Source organism: Anastrepha ludens, chromosome 2, assembly GCF_028408465.1.
Source record: "Anastrepha ludens isolate Willacy chromosome 2, idAnaLude1.1, whole genome shotgun sequence".
NCBI lineage: Eukaryota > Metazoa > Arthropoda > Insecta > Diptera > Tephritidae > Anastrepha > Anastrepha ludens.
The window spans coordinates 57,195,589-57,217,421 of NC_071498.1; the positions used below are offsets into that span (position 1 = coordinate 57,195,589).

The 21,833-nt window shown below is 37.0% G+C and overlaps 1 protein-coding gene across 1 annotated transcript in view; it reads right to left on the minus strand.

The window, feature by feature from the left end:
- Positions 1-1,395: 1,395 nt before the first annotated feature.
- The window catches only part of LOC128863077 (nuclear protein localization protein 4 homolog), a 111,427-nt gene continuing 90,989 nt past the window's right edge, over positions 1,396-21,833 (minus strand). The window contains exons 2-3 of the mRNA XM_054102036.1: positions 2,372-2,790; positions 1,396-2,194 (exon numbers count right to left, since the gene is read on the minus strand). Coding sequence (XP_053958011.1) covers positions 2,044-2,194; positions 2,372-2,790 — 570 coding nt within the window. The 3' untranslated portion in view covers positions 1,396-2,043. The remainder of the gene's footprint in view (positions 2,195-2,371; positions 2,791-21,833) is intronic.

The following is a 21,833-nucleotide window of genomic DNA, read 5'->3' on the forward strand; positions in this document are numbered from 1 at the left end:
GCTCAAATATGAACGAGACGTTATCAATAAAACGGTCCGCGGATGACATATGGCTAAAATAAATTTTTTTGTTTTTTGGTAGGACTGTTATAAGTTTACATGGCAAATTTCAGCGTGATATGTCACATAGTTTGTTTTCTGTGCTACTGTAAACAAGTCAAGCTCGAGTGTGTTCTTCGAATTTAACGATGGAAATTCAAGTTGAACAAAGAATTTGTTATTCCAACAAAATTTCGGCTTCAGACGCCTTAAAAATGTTGCAGACAACCTATGGGGGCTCTGCTCTATCGCGTGCACGTGTTTTCCAGTGGTACAAATCGTTCAAAGAGGGCCGTACATCGGTTGAAAACTTGCCTCATAAACGTCGTCCAGCAACATCAGTAAACGACGAAAACATCGGAAAAGTAAAGGAAATTGTGCTTGAAAATCGCACAAATCGCAAAATCGGTTAACGCTGAATATTATTTAGACGTTTTAAAGCGTTTGCGCGAGAACATTCGTCTTAAAAGGAAGGAATTATGGGACAACAAGTCATGGTTCTTGCATCACGATAATGCACAAGCTCACACATCACGTCTTGTTCGCGATTATTTGAACAAAAATAATGTTAATATCGTTTCGCAAGCACCGTATTCGCCTGATATGGCTCCATGTGACTTTTTCCTGTTTCCCAAGCTCAAGTTGCCGCTCCGTGGAAAACATTTTGAGACAATTGAAGTCATAAAAGAGAATTCGAAGAACACACTCGAGCTTGACTTGTTTACAGTAGCACAGAAAACAAACTATGTGACATATCACGCTGAAATTTGCCATGTGAGCTTATAACAGTCCTACCAAAAAACAAAAAATTTGTTTTTGCCATATGTCATCCGCGGACCGTTTTATTGATAACGTCTCGTTCATATTTGAGCAGAAGGTACATATACTTATTTCATATGAAGTTATTTTAATTTCTTTGTTAATTTAATAAGTTTAGTCAATTTGAATTTTTGTTGTATAATTTTTGTTCCTATTTTTCCTAAATATACATATATTAAAATTATTGGTTGAAGCTTTCTCCTGCTTCTTTATGGTGTTTCATTTGAAAATACCCTCACACATATACTTATTTCCGTGAGGTATGTGTAACGCGCGTTTTTTAAATGAACAATTCTCGATATTTTTTTTTACGGAATATATCTTAGTATTTGTGAAGTGTATGTGCATTTTCTGTGTGACTGTATATTAAAGATATACACACATACATACATATCTTATATTAAAATATTAAATTTCCTTTCGCCTTGCAATTACCATTCGCATCGCATTACAGAGTAGACTCCCCGGTTTTTCGTAAAATGCCTTGTGGGCCTTTGCTATTTGCTTATAAAACCTACCAAGTACAAACAAATTCAGTTAATAGATAAATAATTTATTTATTTATTGAATCTATATTTTTAGCACAAACATGTATGACATAATAATTAGATATACCGACGACGATGACATTACATCCTTTTGCATTTATGTATTTCTTTATTTTGCTGTGTAGGTATACAATTTTAATCTCCAAAGTTTATCCATGTGTATGTATGTATGTTTGCATGAATGAGTCGCTACAAATAAATACACCTGTAGGCATATCATCAGCGTTCGCCAAACCTTTATTGTATTAATATTTATATGTATATAGAGTGTGACAGTTTGTGTAGATGGTGTTACCGTTATTATTATCATTCAGCTACTTTGCAACAGTTTTAATTTATTAGGACATAAATTACAAATAATCTGAGAATATTACAAAATGTGTCTATTCTGCGTGTTTTCTGTATGCTGTCAAATTTAATATAATTTTTTTTCCAATATATTTTAAATGAAACAATGAAATTCTGCCAATTAGCAATTTTGCTATATTTCATGCCAGCCTATAGCCGAACGTAAATACCATCAACCAACCAACCAAGCAACGAACAAACCTATCAAGTGATATTGTCCATGAATGAAGACGACTGCGCTAACAGCAAAGGTGGCGATGACGGTGAAATTAGCGAGGGCGATAGGTATTTATCTAGGAAGCGAACACATCTCGCACGAACTCAATTCGCCAGGATTGATGAAGGTGCAGTGATTGCACTGCCATTGATTGTTCGTGCCGGCAGCACCTGCGGCAGAGCTTGTGGTGGACGCAGCAGCCTTATTACCAGCAGAGGGGCCGCTACAAAAGACAGAAGAAAACGAATAAAAAATAAATACTTGGCACAAAAAAGCAAAAAATAAAAATAAAGTAATATAGTAGATAAGTGAAATACATTGCTTAGATCAATGCCAACAAGTCAAGCAGGAGACGTGCTCTACGACTTCAATTCAAGTGGGTGGCATCCGGTACACTCACCTGCCGCCACCGGTGCTTGCGTGTATTAGCGACTCCAGTAGCTTCCATGGCTCGCTAGCCTTAAAGCTGTATGCCAAATCGGCATTTTTGGTGCGTACGGCCTCCAACAGTGGGCCCATGTGCGCACGCAACGGCACCGTGTCCATTCTATATAGATACAACAACAAGTGAAAATCTGAAATGGCCTCGAGAAACTCTTGATCCGTCCAGTGGGAGAGATACGTGCTTAGCGCATTAAAATCTTGCAAATGTCCATCCAGGTAACGATTCTCCACGGGGAATGGTTCACCGCGTTTCTTGTATTGTGTGAATGTGAATTGGGGTTGCAGTGGTGTTGAGGCGGGCACATCTACCAGCAAATATTCGACTGGCAGAGGACGTGCCAAGCGCTGTACTTCATTGCCATATTGGTCTTTTTCCTGCAAAAAACAAAAAACAAAAACAACACGAGATTAGATGTTAAGTATAGAAATAAAATAAAGTATAGGAATAATAAAAGTATGCATGTATGTACTTGCATGCATGTTGATATGAACATACACCTGCGTTCGCTATAATAGCAGAGCGATTTATTGCACAGTTTTGAACATTTACATTTGTTTCTTTCATAAAAATGTAGTTCCCCCTATCGGGTGCTTTTTAGCTGCATGAGAAGTATCGATATCGATAACTATGGTTTGACAGCTAGGAATGTGTGTTTGGTAAGTTTTGCAAGTATAGCCTTCTATTCCTGCAAATCTATGTTCGATAAAAAATGGGGTCTCAAGTCACAGATCGTGCTGTGGAAGTAGAACGCAACGGTTCTGCCAACTTTAACGTATGGATGCCTGGTTTGGTGGGAAGCTCTACCGATGGGCTATATATCACTAAACTGGGGAGGATGCAGAGGATTGCATGCATTGGTATCACCGGAGCATATAAAACTTGCCCCAGTGGTGCTGTGAATGTCGTTTTGCACTTACTTCCCATTGACTTTTACGTTATTTCCCTCGCAGCTCAAAGTGCAATCAGAACAAAGGAGTTTGGCCTCTAGTGGCAATCTCTCAAGGGACATGGTAGCATTTTTGGGCAGTTAACATATTATTTCTACGAACTTCGGATAGATCTCTCTATCTGCAAACTAGAGTTTGAGGGTCGTGCTAGGGTAATCTTTCCAAATAGACAGGATTGGATCGAGGGGAAAATCTGCACCGAAGCTTGTACCTCTATTTTCACTGACGGCTCCAAAAGGGAATTGGTAGTCGGAGCAGGGGTTTTCTGTAAGTCAGCCAATTTATCTATCTTCTTATTTGCGATCCTGCAGGCATGAAAAATGCTTAGGGAACATTTTCTCCGATAGTTAAGCCGCGACTGACACTATGCAGCAGAACCAAACTAGTAAACTCCTGTAAGGAGGAGACAAATCTCTTGGGTGTGCAAGTAACATTTCTCTGACCTGGGTTCCAGGGCATAGGAACATAGAGGGAAATTAAATTGCTGATGAGCTTGCCAGGAAACGGTTCAGTCCCTCAGTCTCGAAGACCACCTACCCGGTCATCGGCATCACCCTGACAGTTGTTAAAGGGGAATTATACAACTTATTTCCCAAAAAAGTACAGAAAAGATGGAGCTCCATTTCTTCATGTGCTATTTCGAAAGCCCTGTAAAATAGACGCAGAACTCAGAAAGCCCTGTGGACTCCACGTCATCCAATGTAAAAGCTAGGATATTTCAGAGAAGGAGATTGTTGAGCACTTTCTGTCCGGGTTTGGCAGCTAGACGATTAAGGTCACTGGGTGCTACTTTCTTCGACAACCTAGTGCTCCAACCTAAATACCATCAATCTTCTCCATTACATCATTACAACAGCTCGGGCTGGCTGGCTGTAGATATTTTTCTGTTGGAGGTCTCCTAATGGTATCAAAACGGCACTTTAGTCTACTTGGGTATTGCCAGAGTGGTGCATCAACTATTTCACCATCGTCGTCATTCTCAACTTGCTGGCCTTTATGCTTCGATTACTTGAAAATTTTATGCAACGATCTCGGCTTATATATATATATATAATTCACGCGTACACCCTTTTTGGGTGTTTGGCCGAGCTCCTCCTCCCTCCTATTTGTGGTGTGCGTCTTGATGTTGTTCCACAAATGGAGGGACCTACAGTTTCAAGCCGATTCCGAACGGCAGATATTTTTATGAGGAGATTTTTCATGGCAGAAATACACTCGGAGCTTTGCCATTGCCTGCCGAGGGGCGACCGCTATTAGAAAAATGTTTTTATTAATTTTGGTTTCACCGAGATCCGAACTAACGTTCTCTCTGTGAATTCCGAGTGGTAATCACGCACCAACCCATTCGGCTACGGCGGATCTTGGCTTATAAAATACTGATCGTGCAAGAATTGAAGCCAACTGACCATCGTTTGACTCGCTGTTTTGCGGATTGGGCTCGGTTAGGTTTATTATTCACATTTATTGGAAAAAGTAGTAAATACAGGGTGGCTGATGAATTTTGCAACATTAAGAAACTCAAATAACTTTTTTTTAGTGTATGGAATTCATTTATTTTTTTTTTCAAGTTGAAGGTCATTAAATTTTATTAAATGTAGCTTAACTAGTTTTAAAAATAATTGAATTTAAATGCCCCCCATGCTCGTTGACACAAGTGCGGCATCTTAGTAAAAAGTTGTTCATTGCTGCTTTGAGAGTTGCGACAGGAATAGCCGCAATTGTTGCCCGAATGGATTGTTTTAGTTCATCCAAATTTGTTGGCTTTGTTTTATAAACTTCTTGTTTACATAAACCCCACAAGAAAAAGTGAGGTGCAGTAAGGTCAGGCGACCTGGGGGGCCAACGAAATTCGGAGTTTCTTGAAATCAGTTTATTGGGAAATTTTCGTCGCAACTCTGTCATAACAGTCTGGGCTATGTGAGACGTTGCCCCATCTTGTTGAAACCACACAGAGTTGAAAGGAATTCTCTTTCGGCGTAGTTCTGGATAGAAAAATTCTTTCAGCATTTTCAAATAACGGTCTCCAGTAACCGTAACGGTGTGACCATTTTCTTCAAAAAAATAAGGCCCGACAATACAGCGTGAAGAAACCGCACACCACACTGTCACGCGAAGAGGATGCAATTCCGTCTCGTGGAGTATCTGTGGGTTAGAAGTACTCCATATTCGACAATTTTGTTTGTTCACATTGCCGTTTAAATCGAAAAGGGCCTTATCAGACATGAAAAGGCATGGTCTTCTTCCACCATTTGCAGGATCTTCTGGCAAAATTCCAAGCGAATCGGCAAGTCTGCTGCATTCAGTTTGTTAACCATTTGAATTTTGTAGGGAAATAAGTCTAAATCTTTGTGTATTATTGTTTGCAAAGACTGTCGGCTGACACCAAGTTGAGCAAGTAAGCTTCTTGTTGAAACCCTTGGATTGCTTTGTATAGCTGCAGCTACAGCAGCGATCGTTTCCTCCGTCCGAACTGGTGGGTTTCGATGATAAGGCCTTCTTGCGACTGTTCCTTGCTCAGCAAAGTTATTCACCAGTCTCATTATGGTCCATCTGCTCGGGGGATCGCCGCCAAACATCCGCTTGTACTCTCTCTGTACCAAAACTACGGACTCCAGTGCGTGATAGCGGCGGACTATCCAAATTCTTGTTTGCGTGTCCCAGTTATCCATTTTAATAAATTTTAAAGATCAATCTGCAAATTAAAACAAAAATGGAACAGATAACTTAAAAAGAAAAAAAGTTACTCAATTTCTTTTTGGTAGCGGCTTTCATCATGATCAAATGGCATGAAATTATCTACCTGATTATAATAAAAAAATTCATTGAAATAATATTTCTATTTTAAGTTCTCAAGCTCTTAAAACAAACATCCGATACAACAAATACTATGTAACTATTTTAATAATTTAAATATTATATTGTATATAATAATTAAATTTAATAATAATAATTTTAAAAATTTTAGAAATTTATATTAAATTTTAAAATTTCATTTTAATCCAAATAACAAAAGCTTGAACCATTTTTATATGGAGAAAATGCAGACAAACAAAAAACGCGAATTTTAAGCAACTTCACATTTGCACTTCTTGAGGCTATAAAACTGCATACTTGAAATTTCTCTAAAAATTCTGATTAAAAAGTTTGTAACGCTTAGAATTAAAAAAAAAGTTGGGCCACGTTTGACACATTAAGTCATATGGCTTTTGTTGTAGTATAAACTATATAAAAAATAAAAAAAATTAAAATAAAAAAAAAATAAAAATAAATAAATAGTCAAAACTTTGCAATCAATACGTGCCGCTGCTATTATTGTGAACACAGGTGTATATGTAAATCTTTTATTTGGTTGAAAAAAGCTCATTTAGCAATATTTTATTTGATTGCTCTCGAAATGTGAAAGAATATTTGTGTGTAGTAATAAAACATTCCAATGCATTGGTAACACACCCACACTTTCACAAACATATACACACATCCACACACACAATGCGCATGTGAAGGATACGTGCAAAGAGTTATGAGTAAAAGACACGTAGAAATAATTCATAAACCGCTATTTTATGGCTTGATAAATGTAGCTATGATATTTTGAATGGGGTTTTTGGTACAGTCTTAATTTTATTCTGACAAGTGGGAGAATGCTTGAGAGTCGTAAAGTGATTCGTTTCTTTTATACTTTTAAGGATAATCGAATTCATTTTTATGTGCCAGGATCGAGCAGTCAGGCAGCACAAATAAGTTGTTCTTTTATTTTAAGCCAAACGAGGGACCACAAAAGAATAGATCTGCGATTTGATTAATGATATGAGGCAGAATGTATTACAGGTTTCTTGGTTCGTTCCCATAAATCGGGGCCACATATTTCTACATTACCTTGGCAAAATAATTTTTTTTTTTAATCTGATCCCTAAATTTAGTCTGTGGCCGAAAAATGAAACCTCCATATATTTTTTTTTATATTTAATTTTAAATTTATCCGCGCAGCCTTCCTCTTCTTCTTCTTCTTCGAGCTTAACAAAGCGCGCCAGTCGTTTCTTTCTCGTGCTAACCGGCGCCAATTGGACACACCAAGTGAAGCCAAGTCCTTCTGCACCTGATATTTCCAACGCAGAGGAGGCCTTCCTCTTCCTTTGCTACCACCAGCTGGTACCGCATCGAATACTTTCAAAGCCGGAGCGTTTGTATCCATTCGGACGACATGACCCAGCCAACGAAGCCGCTGGATCTTTATTCGCTGCGCTATGTCTATGTCGTTGTAAAGCTCATACAGCTCATCGTTCCATCGTCTGCGATATTCGCCGTTGCCAACGTGCAAAGGTCCAAAAATCTTACGCAGAATCTTTCTCTCGAACACTCCAAGCATCGCTTCATCGGATGTTGTCATCGTCCAAGCTTCTGCGCCATACGTCAGGACGGGCATGATGAGAGTCTTGCAGAGTGTTAGTTTTGTTTGTCGAGAGAGGACTTTACTGCTCAGTTGCCTACTTAGTCCAAAGTAGCACTTGTTGGCAAGAGAGATTCTACGTTGGATTTCAAGGCTGACATTGTTATCGGTGTTAATGCTGGTTCCTAAATAAACGAAGTCTTTTACAACCTCGAAATTATAACTGTCTACAGTGACGTGGGTGCCGATACGCGAGTGCGCCGACTGTTTGTTTGAAGACAGCAGGTACTTCGTTTTGTCCTCGTTCACCACCAAACCCATTCGCTTTGCCTCTTTATCCAGTTTGGAGAAGGCAGAACTAACAGCGCGGTTGTTAAGGCCGATGATATCGATATCATCGGCATACGCCAACAATTGTACGCTCTTATAAAATATTGTGTCTGAGCGATTAAGTTCTTATCCGCGAACTTATCCGCGCAGCCAATTCTTACAAAATTACCATTGGATTCCCGTGGCAAAAATGCACTTTTCTGTAAATTTGGTATGAAGTGTTTAAAGGTCAAATATATTCTATGCTTTAAAAAAAAATACTTTAAACCCTGAAAAACTTCTACATGCCGGGTAAGATAAAAAAAAAAGTTATTAAATATTAACAAGGCGGAGAGGTCAAAATAAGGATTTCTATCATTCAAAATTATTTGTTTTGTTTATTTAGCAAATGAAAAAAAAAACATTATTTAGTGAGAAACAAAATTGGATTAGTTTTGCGTTACCTTATAAATTAATATTTGTTTGATGTTTTAAGCCAAAAAAACGAGAATTTTAGAATTATTTTAAATTTTTATTTTATTTTAACAGGGTGTTGCCACCTATTTGTAATTAAAGAAGGGTTATTTATTAAAAAGCGAACGTAAGGAAAGCCATTAAGACAAATATTTGTAAGGAAAATCCATTTCAAAAACAAATTTTTCCAGCGTTACCACCTGAACAGCAAGTAATCATAAGATTTACTTGGATATTTAGATATATGTAGTAGGAAAGCCAGTCCCGGTATACCGGTATTTTCAAAATTCAAAAACAAAATTGGATGATTCATTTCGCGCCACTTAGTAAATTATTCATTATTGTTTGTTTAAGTAAAAACAAAAGATTGAGATTTATTTTTGTTTTTTAACTATTAGCATTTTTTTAATTTTTATTTTATTTTAACAGGATGTTGCCAACTATTTGTAATTAAAAAGGATAATTATTAAAAAACGAACGTAAGGCTTAAAGGAAAGTCATGAATACAAATACTATTTAAAAAAAAAATTCATTTCAAAAACAGGGCTACCAAGCTAAAATTCAGGTAGCCACCTAAAGAGTAAGTAATCATAAATTTTACTTGGATAATAGGATATATTTGGTGGGGATGTCAATCCCGGTGTTTTTTAAATCCCGAAAATTAACCAGGGATTTTCGGCATTTCAAATTTTTTACGAAGCGTACGAAATGGAAACAGAAATGGTATCTTTTATAGCACAGTAGAAAAAAGCCGCAAAATTCGCCCTGATTTTTAATAATTTTTTTGTTGACGGTGTTATGCATTTTGTTGTATCTAACCGTTACAAATAATTACTATAGGATAGGATAGGGTAAATGGTTGCTCATTCGAGTGGGCCCATTTGGATAAAGATTCAAAATTCGTCCATTGTGATACCATAGCGGAAAATACCATACAGCGGAGGGAAAACAGAGGCAAAACAAGCAAACAGGTGGAAAAAGGAAGAATGGGTTTTGGATTAAAGGATGACGACCAACAGTATCTAATCAAATTTGTATTAACCTCTTGTGTGAGATATTTAAACCCGCAATATCCGCAAGAAGTGAGAGCTCAGATGTCTAAATGGCTGCCCGACGAGAACAGCTGAGAAGAAGAAAATAGTATAACAATTGCTCGAAATTTTTATTTATTGACAAAATACGTGAGACCGACGCAAAAAAAAAAAATGTCAAAAATCAACGCGTTTCTGCAGCCACTTGAAATTTGCAGTTTATTATGCCAGAATTCAATGGGTTATAAAATTGCATATTTGAATTTTCTTTTTTAAATTCTTATAAAAAAGTTTGAAATTTTCATGAAACTTTGTTGAATTTTTAAAAATTGTTTACATTTTTATTTATTTTTTTTTGCCTGAATGAAAGAGCGTCCAAGGAAAGGTTCTGAGCTTGACCTTCAACGAGTGGTAGAGGACATTAGCATTTCTCTAAACGAACTGTATACTGCGATTAACTTGAGCGTAATCGCGGAAACTATCGGGTGGTATCTGACTACTAACTTTAGGGTCTCCAAAGAGCTCTGGTCAAAACTGAATCATAAAAGAACAAAGTGTCTGCTTTCAACAGATCAACTACCAGCGTCCTCACAAGTGTAATAACGAGTCACTGTACTATTCGCACCCTAGCCAGTAGAATGGGACAATGACTTCTGCAGGAGATGTGGAGATGAAGAAGAAATTGAGTGGGTACAACACCTTATCTGTGAATGTCCTGCACTTCAAAGACGCCGTGTCAAATATCTTAGCGAGTATTTCTTCGAAGACCTGGTAGTTACCTTCTTAAAACTATCTAAGTGGTTTAAGCAACTTAGTTAGGGGATGAAAATCAAATGCAAGTATCACAGTGAGCCTTAGGGCCACCAAGTGTTTTGACTCCGACAAGCAGCCTGTCTAATCTAACCTAAAAATTTTTTTTTTGTATTTAAATAAAAATAAATTAAGTATAAAGCAAAATTTCATTATGACTAACAGAAACTGTTTCCTTTCCCTTTTCTAAATTTATTATTAAGTGCTTCACACGGAATACGCAAGCAAACGCGCGGGCATTAACTATTTCAACAATAAAACCCATCAATCAATATTAGCGTCATATTGACAGTAGCCTACCAAGTGCAAATCAATTTTTTTTTTTTTGAAATTAAGAAATTTCTGAAAAATAAGATAATAGATAAGGCTTATCAGATGAAGTAATGAATTGTTGCAGCATTTTCTTGGAATCTGTTCCATTTCTTTTTTTTTCAAAATTTTCCCAAAGAGGTATCGTAAATAAGTAAGTTCCTTGATCATGCAAAGTAGTATCGGCTGTTTTTCACTCCTACTATGTAATCCATTATTTTTATAGCTTATTATTCACATAGCTCATTATGTCCTACATATTTTCATGTACAGTCCTTGTATTCCAAGTTCACTTTCCAATATAGTTCCTTTGAAAAAACTCATAGCATAAAATTGATAAAATTCTTGTGCGTTAAAGTGGACTTTATGGCCAATTTATTTGCATATCAAAATGTATGTATCCAAAACAAAAATATACCCGCACTTATGCTGTGTTGTTAGTAGCACTAGCCTTGTCTTGTCCCCACCAGCGCTGTCTACACAAACAATGTGCAAAAAATGTCAACAATTTGAAAGTCAACAGAGCTGTCGAAAGAATTCATGCGCCTTGTGGCGCTCCATTGACCTAATTCAGCTGAACACATTTTCCCATCCAGTGTAGGGAGTGGGAATGCGAGATGTTGAGGATAAGAGAGCTGTGCAAGAGTGAGCTTCATTTCTCTAGCGTACTCTCCATTTCCCTATCTCTCTCTCTCTCTCGCTCTGTCGACATACTTATCTATCACGTTGCTTTTAAGGCAGAGCTTTTGCAACCTGTTTGCATTTCTCCTTGATACTTTTTCGCGTTTTTCGTCTGTGTCTACTTGTGTCCTTCTGTTGATGCCTTTCCATGGCCTTCCACAAGGTTATGTGCTTGGTTTGTGTGTGTAATGCTGCTAGGCCAAATAGATGGGCGTACGGAATAGTTGAGAGCAGCAGCAGCAACTTATGCCATTTAAATCTGGTATAGATTTTGTATAGTCCTTTTAGTTCTTTTAGGTGGCGTTTGAGCTAAATGTCATTGCATTTAGTGCGTAGAATATTTGTAAATATGTACATACGTATGTATGTGTGTATATGAAAATACGTAAACGTCGTCTTATTACCTTTGGCACACATGCATGAGTAAGTGTGGGACATTGCTCTCTCTCTCTCTCTTTCTCTCTCTTCTCGGTTGCATATACATATATAGTTATAGATATGTATCCGTGTGCATGCGGGAGTTCAGTATAGGGCTCAAGGTTATCAGGTCAAGTATTTATAATTAGGGCATACCCTTAGCCGAGTACAACAAATGCTTTGAGGATATTTTGAACAGGTTAATTGCAGTGGAAAATTGCAGTTTGTTTGAGTTAGCCGCGAGGTACAAAAGTGCTTTGACTTTAGTAGTTTTTGTTTCGGCATAAAGCAGAAAATAATGGGCAGCCTTGAATTGCCACTTGGGTTTTCATCAGATCAAATAAAAACATAAAAGAAAACAGATGTCATATTTTTAATAGCATTAGTTAATTTCCTTTTTCAAATAAAACCAAGGTGCCACTTGGACTTATTCCGCTTAATGCCATACTGCCAATTGCCTGGAGCAACGGATACACAATAGCCCATATCTCGAAGTTGACAAACCTCTTACTTATACGCGGACACTTTTTTCAGTACCTACATACCATAAATCGTTAAGAATTTTAAAAATTATTTTTTCTTGAGCGAACAACCCTCCCATAACACGTTAAGCCTCCCATAAAATATTGCTAACTTTTTTACACTTTTCTCATAAGCGCAATATTTTTTCAGTCCCTTAGATGTCCGCTTAAGAGAGAGTACACTGTACTTATTTATCATATATCTTATCATATGTATGAGAGTTTTTGATAGGCCTCTTGAGAAATTCCAGCTAAACGTCAAATTGCTGGATACACAAATAAAGCGAAGGGGCATCCATACAAACAAATACCAGTAGAATAGCTGATTTATTTTTCTTCGCGATTTAGTGGTTTGATTGTCAAAGTTATCTACAATGCGGTCCGGGGAAGGTATACAAAAAAGATGTGCTCACTTTAATCTTGAAGTATAGCTACCCTTACTGATAACCAGGCACCAATTAAACCTGTCAACACTTTCCTGGTTATATCAAAACTGGTGCTGGAATGTCTTGGGCCATAAGAAGCCAGCACCGCAGCGACATTAGTCGTTCAGGCTTTCTAATTTGCTGGTGTATAAAATTTGCTTTGCCAGAAGCACAATAAAAAAAAAGTTTCAAGCGACACGAGTATAGAGCCTACCGGTTTTCTGTACTAACAACCTGTTCACATGGCCGCCTAAACTTAGTCATCTAAAACTTCTCTCTTTGTTTGGTCGCACCCTGTCTGTTCCACAGTCTGTTTCTTGGACTAACTGTTCCAAGAGATTACAGGCCCCTGTAAGTTGCTACAACAACAGCAACTAACCTTGGAAAGGGTTCGAGAGATTTGCGGAAAGAGCATCAAACTGTTTGTGAAAGAGGTCACAAGGTTGCGTTTTCAAATGACCTGTCTAATCACGCTAATTTTATTCGGCTTTGACCAGACCAAGTTTCATATTTAATTTTAGGGGTGGGAGTGAGATGTGGCCGAAAACTAAAAAAAAAAATAATAATTAATAATGTAATGCAATGTGTAGAGCAGCTCGAAAGTTACACAAAGCTGGACTGTTCATTGGCATTGAATTTTTGTTGGAGGATCGTATCGGTAAATACTAAGACTCAATTAGAATTACCTTTCTTTTCCTCCGCTTTACATGTTTTTTAATACAGGTTTTACTCACATGCTTTGCGCATATTCTATAGATTCCAGGGCATATAGGAGTTACTGAAAACGAAATGACAAATAAATTAGCCAGTAAAGCGGCGACCTCCCCGCTTATCGGCCTAGAGCCTTTTTATAGTCTACGAAAGCCTAAATACTGCTCTTTTCTTCGGGAAGTAAAAAAAGACAAAGAATATCGTACTGGGATAATCTATCCGGTTTATTGCAATCAAAATCAATAAGCAGCTTCGACCTAGGCCGGTTTAAAGGTTGTACGGAATTGATTAAAAATAATTTGACTAACATCACAACACGAATTCTAACAGGGCATAGTATATTGAATTCTCACCTTATTAACCTGGTAATATGCTCCCATACGTTGGAACTGCCAGATTTTGTAAGGCGGATGAGGAAACCGCCAATCATGTACTGGGATCGCGACCAACACAGATGCCTAAGTGGCACAAACAACTGGGTAAATACTTGTATACTAGCTCAAGTTCGCGGGATATATTCAGAAAAGTCAAAATACAAGTTGATTCCAAGTGATATCATCGCCTTCAAAGAACTTCCCATGAACTGCCACGCACTTATGCCAGCGTTTGATCCAACTCTCGAAACATTTCTGGAACTCTATTTTTGGTATAGACATCAGAGCCGTTTTCGATTTTTCTATTACTTCCTTCCGGCAACGGGGAGCGCATATAGTGGTTCTGTGAATCATCAAACAGAAAAAAATTGCAGGGAGTCATATCAGTTGCATTCGATGGCTGTTGGATGGTATTCGGTTCGTTCTTGGTCAAAAATTGGTGATAGCGACTTCTTTTGCTCTTCTTGTATTACACGCACTTCAATACAGCTATGTTCTGGAGCTCAGCAGAGCATGAAATTAATCTTCTATTTGACTACTTTAGATTAAGTAGACACTTATTGACTTGAATGCAGCCCAAATATTATTCAAGTAGTTAAACTTAATTACTTCGTAATCGTTTTTTTTTACTAAAATGGAATCTTATTTACTGTACTATTTATTTTAGCAACTAATCAAATAATTTTCTTTTATTGCCCACCATAGCACACGGCAACAACTCGTAGAAGCTTTTTTAGTAAAGAGTGTTGCTTTAAAGCCCTTAAGAGTATTTTGTTGCTCTTATAACAGAAAGAGGATATAAGGCGCAAACGTTTTTTCATAGAAGCCTTTACATACCTAATTGCGCAGAGCAAATAATAAGTCAAATTGTGGGAAGAAACCCCTAAAGGAAAGCACACGCATAAAAGAAAAGCATAATGGAAAAGATGTGAAGAGAACACAAGAGACTAAGACATATTTGAAGCATTTTCTTGGAAGGTGGAAAATAACTTACAGGAGTAGCAGCTGAAGGGGAAAAAACAACAGCTACATCAACAAATTAAAGAAAAAGCAATAAAACCAAGTAGGATTGAGAAAATAACTATTTTAGTAGAAGAAAGAAGGAAGGCAATAAATATACGTGCAGCTGGAGGTTATGACATACACACTTACTTATCTTTCTACATTCACATAACTACATACATGTACAAATTTGAACATACATATTTAGGTATATACATATATATACATACATTTGTATTTGTATGCATAAGCGCGTTGCTCTAGGCAACCTGAAGCTATGCAACAGTTTGCACATTTTATCTGAGTCATCGTGCGGCGAAGCAGTTGAGAACTTTAGTAAAAGCAGCAACAGCAGCGATAAGCCGCCTGAACCGTCCACGACTGTGAGCTTATAAATACGTATAGAGAGCGTTGTTTAGACTTATATAGAGATGTCTGCGACAATGTAAAGACTTACTCTCAAAAATCTTTTAGAAAATGTGAAAATTTGCTTCTCGCATTACGATGATGCTTCTTTCTTGTCATCGTGGGTAATGTGTGTGTAGGCGCGATTGATATATTTAGAGTGAGAACTATTTCAAGACCAAAATATATGTATGTAAATATATATATGTATATATAATCGGCGCGTACACCCTCTTTGGATGTTTGGTCGAGCTCCTCCTCCTATTTGTGGCGTGCGTCTTGATGTTGTACCACAAATGGAGGGTCCTACATTTTTAAGCCGATTCCGAACGGCAGATACTTTTTATGAGAAGCTTTTTCATGGCAGAAATACACTCGGAGGTTTGCCATTGTCTGCCGAGGGGCAACCGCTATTTGAAAAAACTTTTTCTTCATTTTCATCTTTCACCGAGATTTGTACCTACGTCCGCTCTGAATTCCGACTGGTAGTCACGCACTAAGCTATTCTGCTACGGCGGCCGCTGTATAGGCATCAATGGTCTATACTTCGTCTAAAGTGAGTCAAGTTAACCTCCTCTGCGAATGTGCAGCTCTTGCAAGATGAAAACTCACTCACCACCTGCGTGATGTGACTCCGGATTCATTGGCAATTATAAGTCGATAGCCCAATAAAACAAACAAACAAACTATTCTGAGGCGGCCTAGCGTGCCATCCTAGAGGGTTCGAATCCCACGCAAAGCACGGTCCCCACACTTTTCTAAACTAAAAAAAAAACAAAATCATTCCTCAAACCCAAAAACTTATACTTTCCATCCCCACTCTCGCACAATAGTGAGAGGAGTGAAGAAGGAAAAACAAGTCTGAAGGAGGGGTGCGATAGGCATATGCAGACCTGATTTGCATTTCAAATCCAAGTTGTGTGCTTGCCAACATTTTCCCTTTTAATGGAATTGAATAGAATTCTGGATGGCCGGATTTTTTCCCCAGCAATGGGCAATGCGCTTGAGGCAAGAGATAGAATTTAAGGGAAGGGAAGGGGCAGGTGGGTGTAGATTTATTACCTCATTACCTCAGCAAACGTCTCATATTTTTGTATAAATCTTAGCAGTTTGTCGAGGAAAAGAGAATGTAGCTCGGCCATTCTCAATACATCCGATCCGAAAATGAACCATCTAAGTGTGGCGAAAGCCGGACAACGGCAAAGAAAAGGGTCTATACTATTCTCAACAAGATACATATTGTGGATCATCGATGATACCTATGGTGACCATATGTCGTTTCCATAGATTTTGCATGGAATATTGCTGCTATCAGGGCTTATATGTAGCTCCCCCTGCTCTCTCTGGCCTTTTCAGGAAACACTGGGTTGTTTTTTAGGTGTCAATACTGCACCAAAGGGCATGGGATTTATTTATCAGCCGTGATGCACCCGACTGTTTCCACTATACAGTTCAACCTCATTCTGCCTTGCAGATGAGTTCAGCCTCAGCTTACATTTCTCAATAATTTTAGAAGAGGTGCGTGGGGGTTTTAAGGTTTTTACAGCAGTTTGACTTTCACTACAGACGCTGTTTAAATATTTTTTTTTGTTTTCGAAATACAGAACAGGCTAGTAATCATGAATTTTTGACTTCCCATATTAGCACGGCCTTTAATTTAAATTCTTTAAAGCGCCTAGGCTATGGGATGTGACTTCCTTGGAGGGATTTTTGTGGAGAACCATTAAACAATCTCACACAAAAAAATTTAACCTGATGGTTGGATTATAGTATTTACTGTACCACAACGCGGGAAAATTATAGCACATCAACACTTTGACCAATTTTGAATATATTTCTAGTTTTTATAATGTTCATTATTTTTTTATAAAACTATAAAGAATTATTTGACAAAAATCTTATAAATCCAATTTTCAAATTTTATGCAAAAATTAGAATAATTTCGCAAACTTTCCACGGCTTTAAGTTAAAATTTCTAAAAGATTTTTGATATGAAATTTTCAAGCTCATTAAATTTTAGTGCACGCTAAGTTTAAAGTGCAAGGTTGAAGTTGCTAAAAAATCCTCTTGATAATTTAAATTTGCAGAATAGTAGTCGTTTTACTGATTTGCATTTGATTTGGCAAACAAATTCTATACCTTCAACAAAAAACAGAAAAGAAAAACACCTGTTACAAGCATTTAATACAATCATATTCACTAGATGTGAGTTAAAAAATTCAATTACTAGACTCACTGTCGCCAATCAGATTTTATGATGATTCCACACCAATGTAGTGACATGTCTGTTGAGGGTTCATCGGATCGGCGGCACTTGGTGCTAGATAACTGAGGTTCAGTGAGATGCTTGTCGGTAACATCATCTAAATATGCACACAAACACACAGACTTTCATTAGTTTTACACGCGAGACATACAAACATATATAAATATTTCTGCATTGCCTTGGGTTGTGTTGCGTATACGCCCCGTTGACCGACATATGTAAGTGAATTTACGTGCTGTCCTTGCAAATTTGTGATGCGTTGTGGATGCATTGGGGGTAGCATATTTGTTTTGTAGTAGTAAAAAAAGTAACGATGGCAATTTGAAGGCTAGAGAGCTCAGGCAGATTTGCTTTTCATCCAACACCCAACCTACCCGCTAGACAGCCATACCAGCCAGCCACCATTATGAGCAACAGGGTAAAAGCTGACGATAGCGAAAAAAATACTGTCACTGCCTTACTTGCTGATGTGGAAACCCAGCGCAATTGCATCAGGTGCAATTGAATCAGACGCAACTTCGTTCACTGCGAAGGACTTTTAGAAGGCGAAAGTGAATGCGAAAGAAAACCGGGCGATGAGTTCTGGCTATTAATGGCAACAAGATATGTCACTGCTACTACCGCAAACTAAGCAATTATAAGCTATGCATGAGCAATTATTCTTGTTGTTGCTTGTTTTTGTACGCTGAAGAAGATGCGCTCAACATCGCAGTAAATGAAATCATTCATTGCCGTAAGTTGTAGTTATTTTTTAGTTGAGCTTTTTTTAAACTACTCTTTGATGATGTTTTGCATATTCAGTAGGAAAATATGAATAATTGAAACAAGGTGAGCACATACTCCTGCGCATAGTAAAAAAAGGTCTCCAGATAATTTGTATGAACTAAATACACGTACAATCTTTTAAAAGCGAAGGGAAATAACTAGGCAATTATGGGAAGCTACATAGCTAGCAGATGAGTCAAAAACCCTGTGAAATTTCTTAGTTTTCAGTCGAATGCTTCGTCAAGCTGGAATTATATATACATGGATAAGAAGAAGAGTTCTAAGTACCAGCATTGACTCTTGGGCCTATATAAGAACAATTCTTCTGTATAGAGTGCTTTCTGTAGGGTTGCCAACACCATGCACCAGTTCTTGGGCGCACCTGTAAATTTTTTAACAACTAAATTAGCTGCCCCAATTCGGTAGACAATTAATTTTATGCACCCTTATCCAATAAATGCTTTTGAAAAAGGTTGTCACCACATTTTATATTAAAACTAAGCAACTATATTACATTTTATATATTATTAAAAATTGTGTGGCAACCTTTTTTCTTTACTTTCTTAATATTTCTCTATTGTTTATAGTTTAGCTTTCAAAATAAAGAAATAGATAGTTAATACAGAAATATTTTTTTAATAAGGTTGCCACCACATTTTACATTAGGCGTTATGACGTCATCTACTTACGTTTATTGTTCATATTTGTTCTTCTTAAATTCTTAAAGAAACACAAAATGTATATTAAACTACTTTTTAAAAGGTTGACCTCCCATTTTATATTATTTTATTTTAGCTATTTAAATACTTAGTCTGACAAAAAATGAATGTATATTCAAATATTTTTTTTATAAGGCTGCCCATCTATTTTATATTAAAAATTGTGTGGCAACCCTATTCAATATTTTCGGATCAAAACTTACTTAAATGTGACTCATTTGAAACTTATTGTATAATGTTAAGGTAGGTTAATTTTTTTTTTTAATGAAAGGTACACTCCTTAAATATTCTCTGGAATATCATAAAACAAATTACACAATTTTGAAGTGGTTTATTTGCCGTATATGATTTAAGTACATATTCTAACATTTTAAGTACTTAATCAAATAAAAACTTTATACTGAAAAATAGTTGGCAGCTCTTTTCCAAAATATTTCTGAAATAAACCCAACAATAATACCTCTCTCTTGCTACCTAAATTATGATGTTTTATTTACCTAATAAATATTTTAAGAAAAGGACAAACGTATAGGAATACACTCAGTGACAACACCTATTTAGATGAACTTAGAAAAAATACTGTTATCTAAATACAAAATTTCACCCAGGTTGCTAGAGCAGCTTGCCAGAACCCTGCGACTTACAGTCGCAGTTAATTACCCCAATAAAATGCCTTCCTTTTATCAAACAATCCGTCTAGATTGAATCAATCCTGGTAAGGTCCTCAAAGTCTCAAAAGTTCAGACAACCTGAGCGTTAATAAAACGCAGGAACCCATTAAGGTTAAGCTCCATGATGCCGACTTCCATGATGATCATTATGCAGAAGGCACGATATTCATACACGTAATGAAATACAGACTCGTGACTCTCTAAGTACATTTCACACAAAGCCACTTCTGTTAAACTACTCGATTAAGGGAATAAATTCTGCTGATGTGTGGGGCTTATAGAAAAATGTTATAAGTGGGCAGCTGTTGAGGGTACCCAAGCGGCCACAATCGGCTGCCGATTAATGAATTTTCCCGCCGAACCAGTTCTAGCAAGTACGTTAATTTAATATATAATAAATAAAAGGTGTCTTCTTAACCGAACCAGAACGAAAAAGCTGACACAACCTCCACTTAACCATTCTCATGTTTTATAATTCTAAATTTCGATTAGCGCTTATCACTGCGGCCATGTATTGAAAAACAAAGTTATACTATACTACCTTGATCAAAAAGCTCCCGGAATATATTAAGAAAATAAAAAATACAAGTATATTCCTCAAAAGTGATATTATCGCCTTCAACCTGGTCAAATCAGATGCGTTTAATATACATTTCGTCGGATTTAGCCTTGGAAGTCATGGTTTTGGCGATATCAACGCGGTCCGTTTTTTGTATGATTTTGCAGGTCCTGTTTGACAAACTTAGCAGCAACACGGCGCAAACAGAAATCCTTAACTCCAATATTCTGAACAGATCGATAGGCAATGTTAAATTCATCTGCCAGTTTTCTGAAGGTTGATCGACGCTCTGCCCCTACGTTCGTCATCCTCGATGGACAAGCGATCTGTTCTGAAGTGTCTGTTTTCTTTAAAGCATCACTACCGAAGCAGTTTCCTAAAATTTATTAGATGTTTTTAATAAAAATATATTTTTAACGCAAAATTTAATACAAAATCGTTGCTAGAAATTAAACTCCATTTTTAAAACTGTAAAAAATCGAAAACCAGAGGCAGATATACTCAAGACGTTGTAAATTGTGGTAGAAATGTTAATCAAGATAAGGCAGGCTACCAAAAAACAAAAAAAATACAGAACTGAAATCAGTTGATTTAGAGCGTGGTTCCGGGAACTTTTTAATCAAGGTGGTATACTTGGCCGCCGTAGCCGAATAGGTTAGTGCGTGACTACCATTCGGAATTCACAGAGAGAACGTAGGTCGACTCTCGGTGAAACACTAAAATTAAGAAAAACATTATTATAGCGGTCACCCCTCGGCAGGCAATGACAAACCTCCGAGTGTATTTCTGCCATGAAAAAGCTCCTCATAAAAATATCTGCCATTCGGAGTCGGCTTAAAACTGTAGGTACTTCCATTTATGGAACAACATCAAGACGCACACCACAAATAGGAGGAGGAGCTCAGCCAAACACCCAAAAAGGGTGCACACGCATATATACTTGATTTTTATAATACGATTTCGACCTCACGAATTCTACTAATGTATTTTCCCGACATTTAATTATTATTTAAGAAAAAATGTCCAATCCATCCCTCATTTTTGCTCTTATCAATTGAGGCGCAATCAAAACAAGTTGAATGTTTGCCATTTATTAGCTCGCACTAATTTAAAGCATAACCATTACTCGTCAACAATACTCGTACAAACACGCAAGGTATTCAAAACAAAGAAATTTGTAACGACAGCGAACAGAATGGAATCAAATCAATCACTTTAGGGAGGATCTCGTTAAAAATGTAGCAAAATAAAGTGAATCTTAAGCAAAAGATTTCGTGTACAAAATGAAAGATGTAAATGAAAAATTATGCTATTATGCCAAGGGTAGAACCTTGGTCATTGACAAATGAACTTACCGATGTACAAATACATGCAAAAGAAAAAACCGTGAAGATAAACGTTTCAATCCGTAGATTTGAATGGTTAGAAAATGAAAAGTATGAGAACAACAAAAGGAAAAGCCGATAAAAATCAAAAGGATTTTGCTGATGCAAGAATAAATAAAAGCAAGCGAGTGGGTGACACAATGAAAATAAACCAATTGTTGATGGGACAAATGAAATGTGAGACAGGATATTAAAAAAAGGTGTTCTAATTCAACAACAATATGAGATGAGATAAAAATTATAATGCAT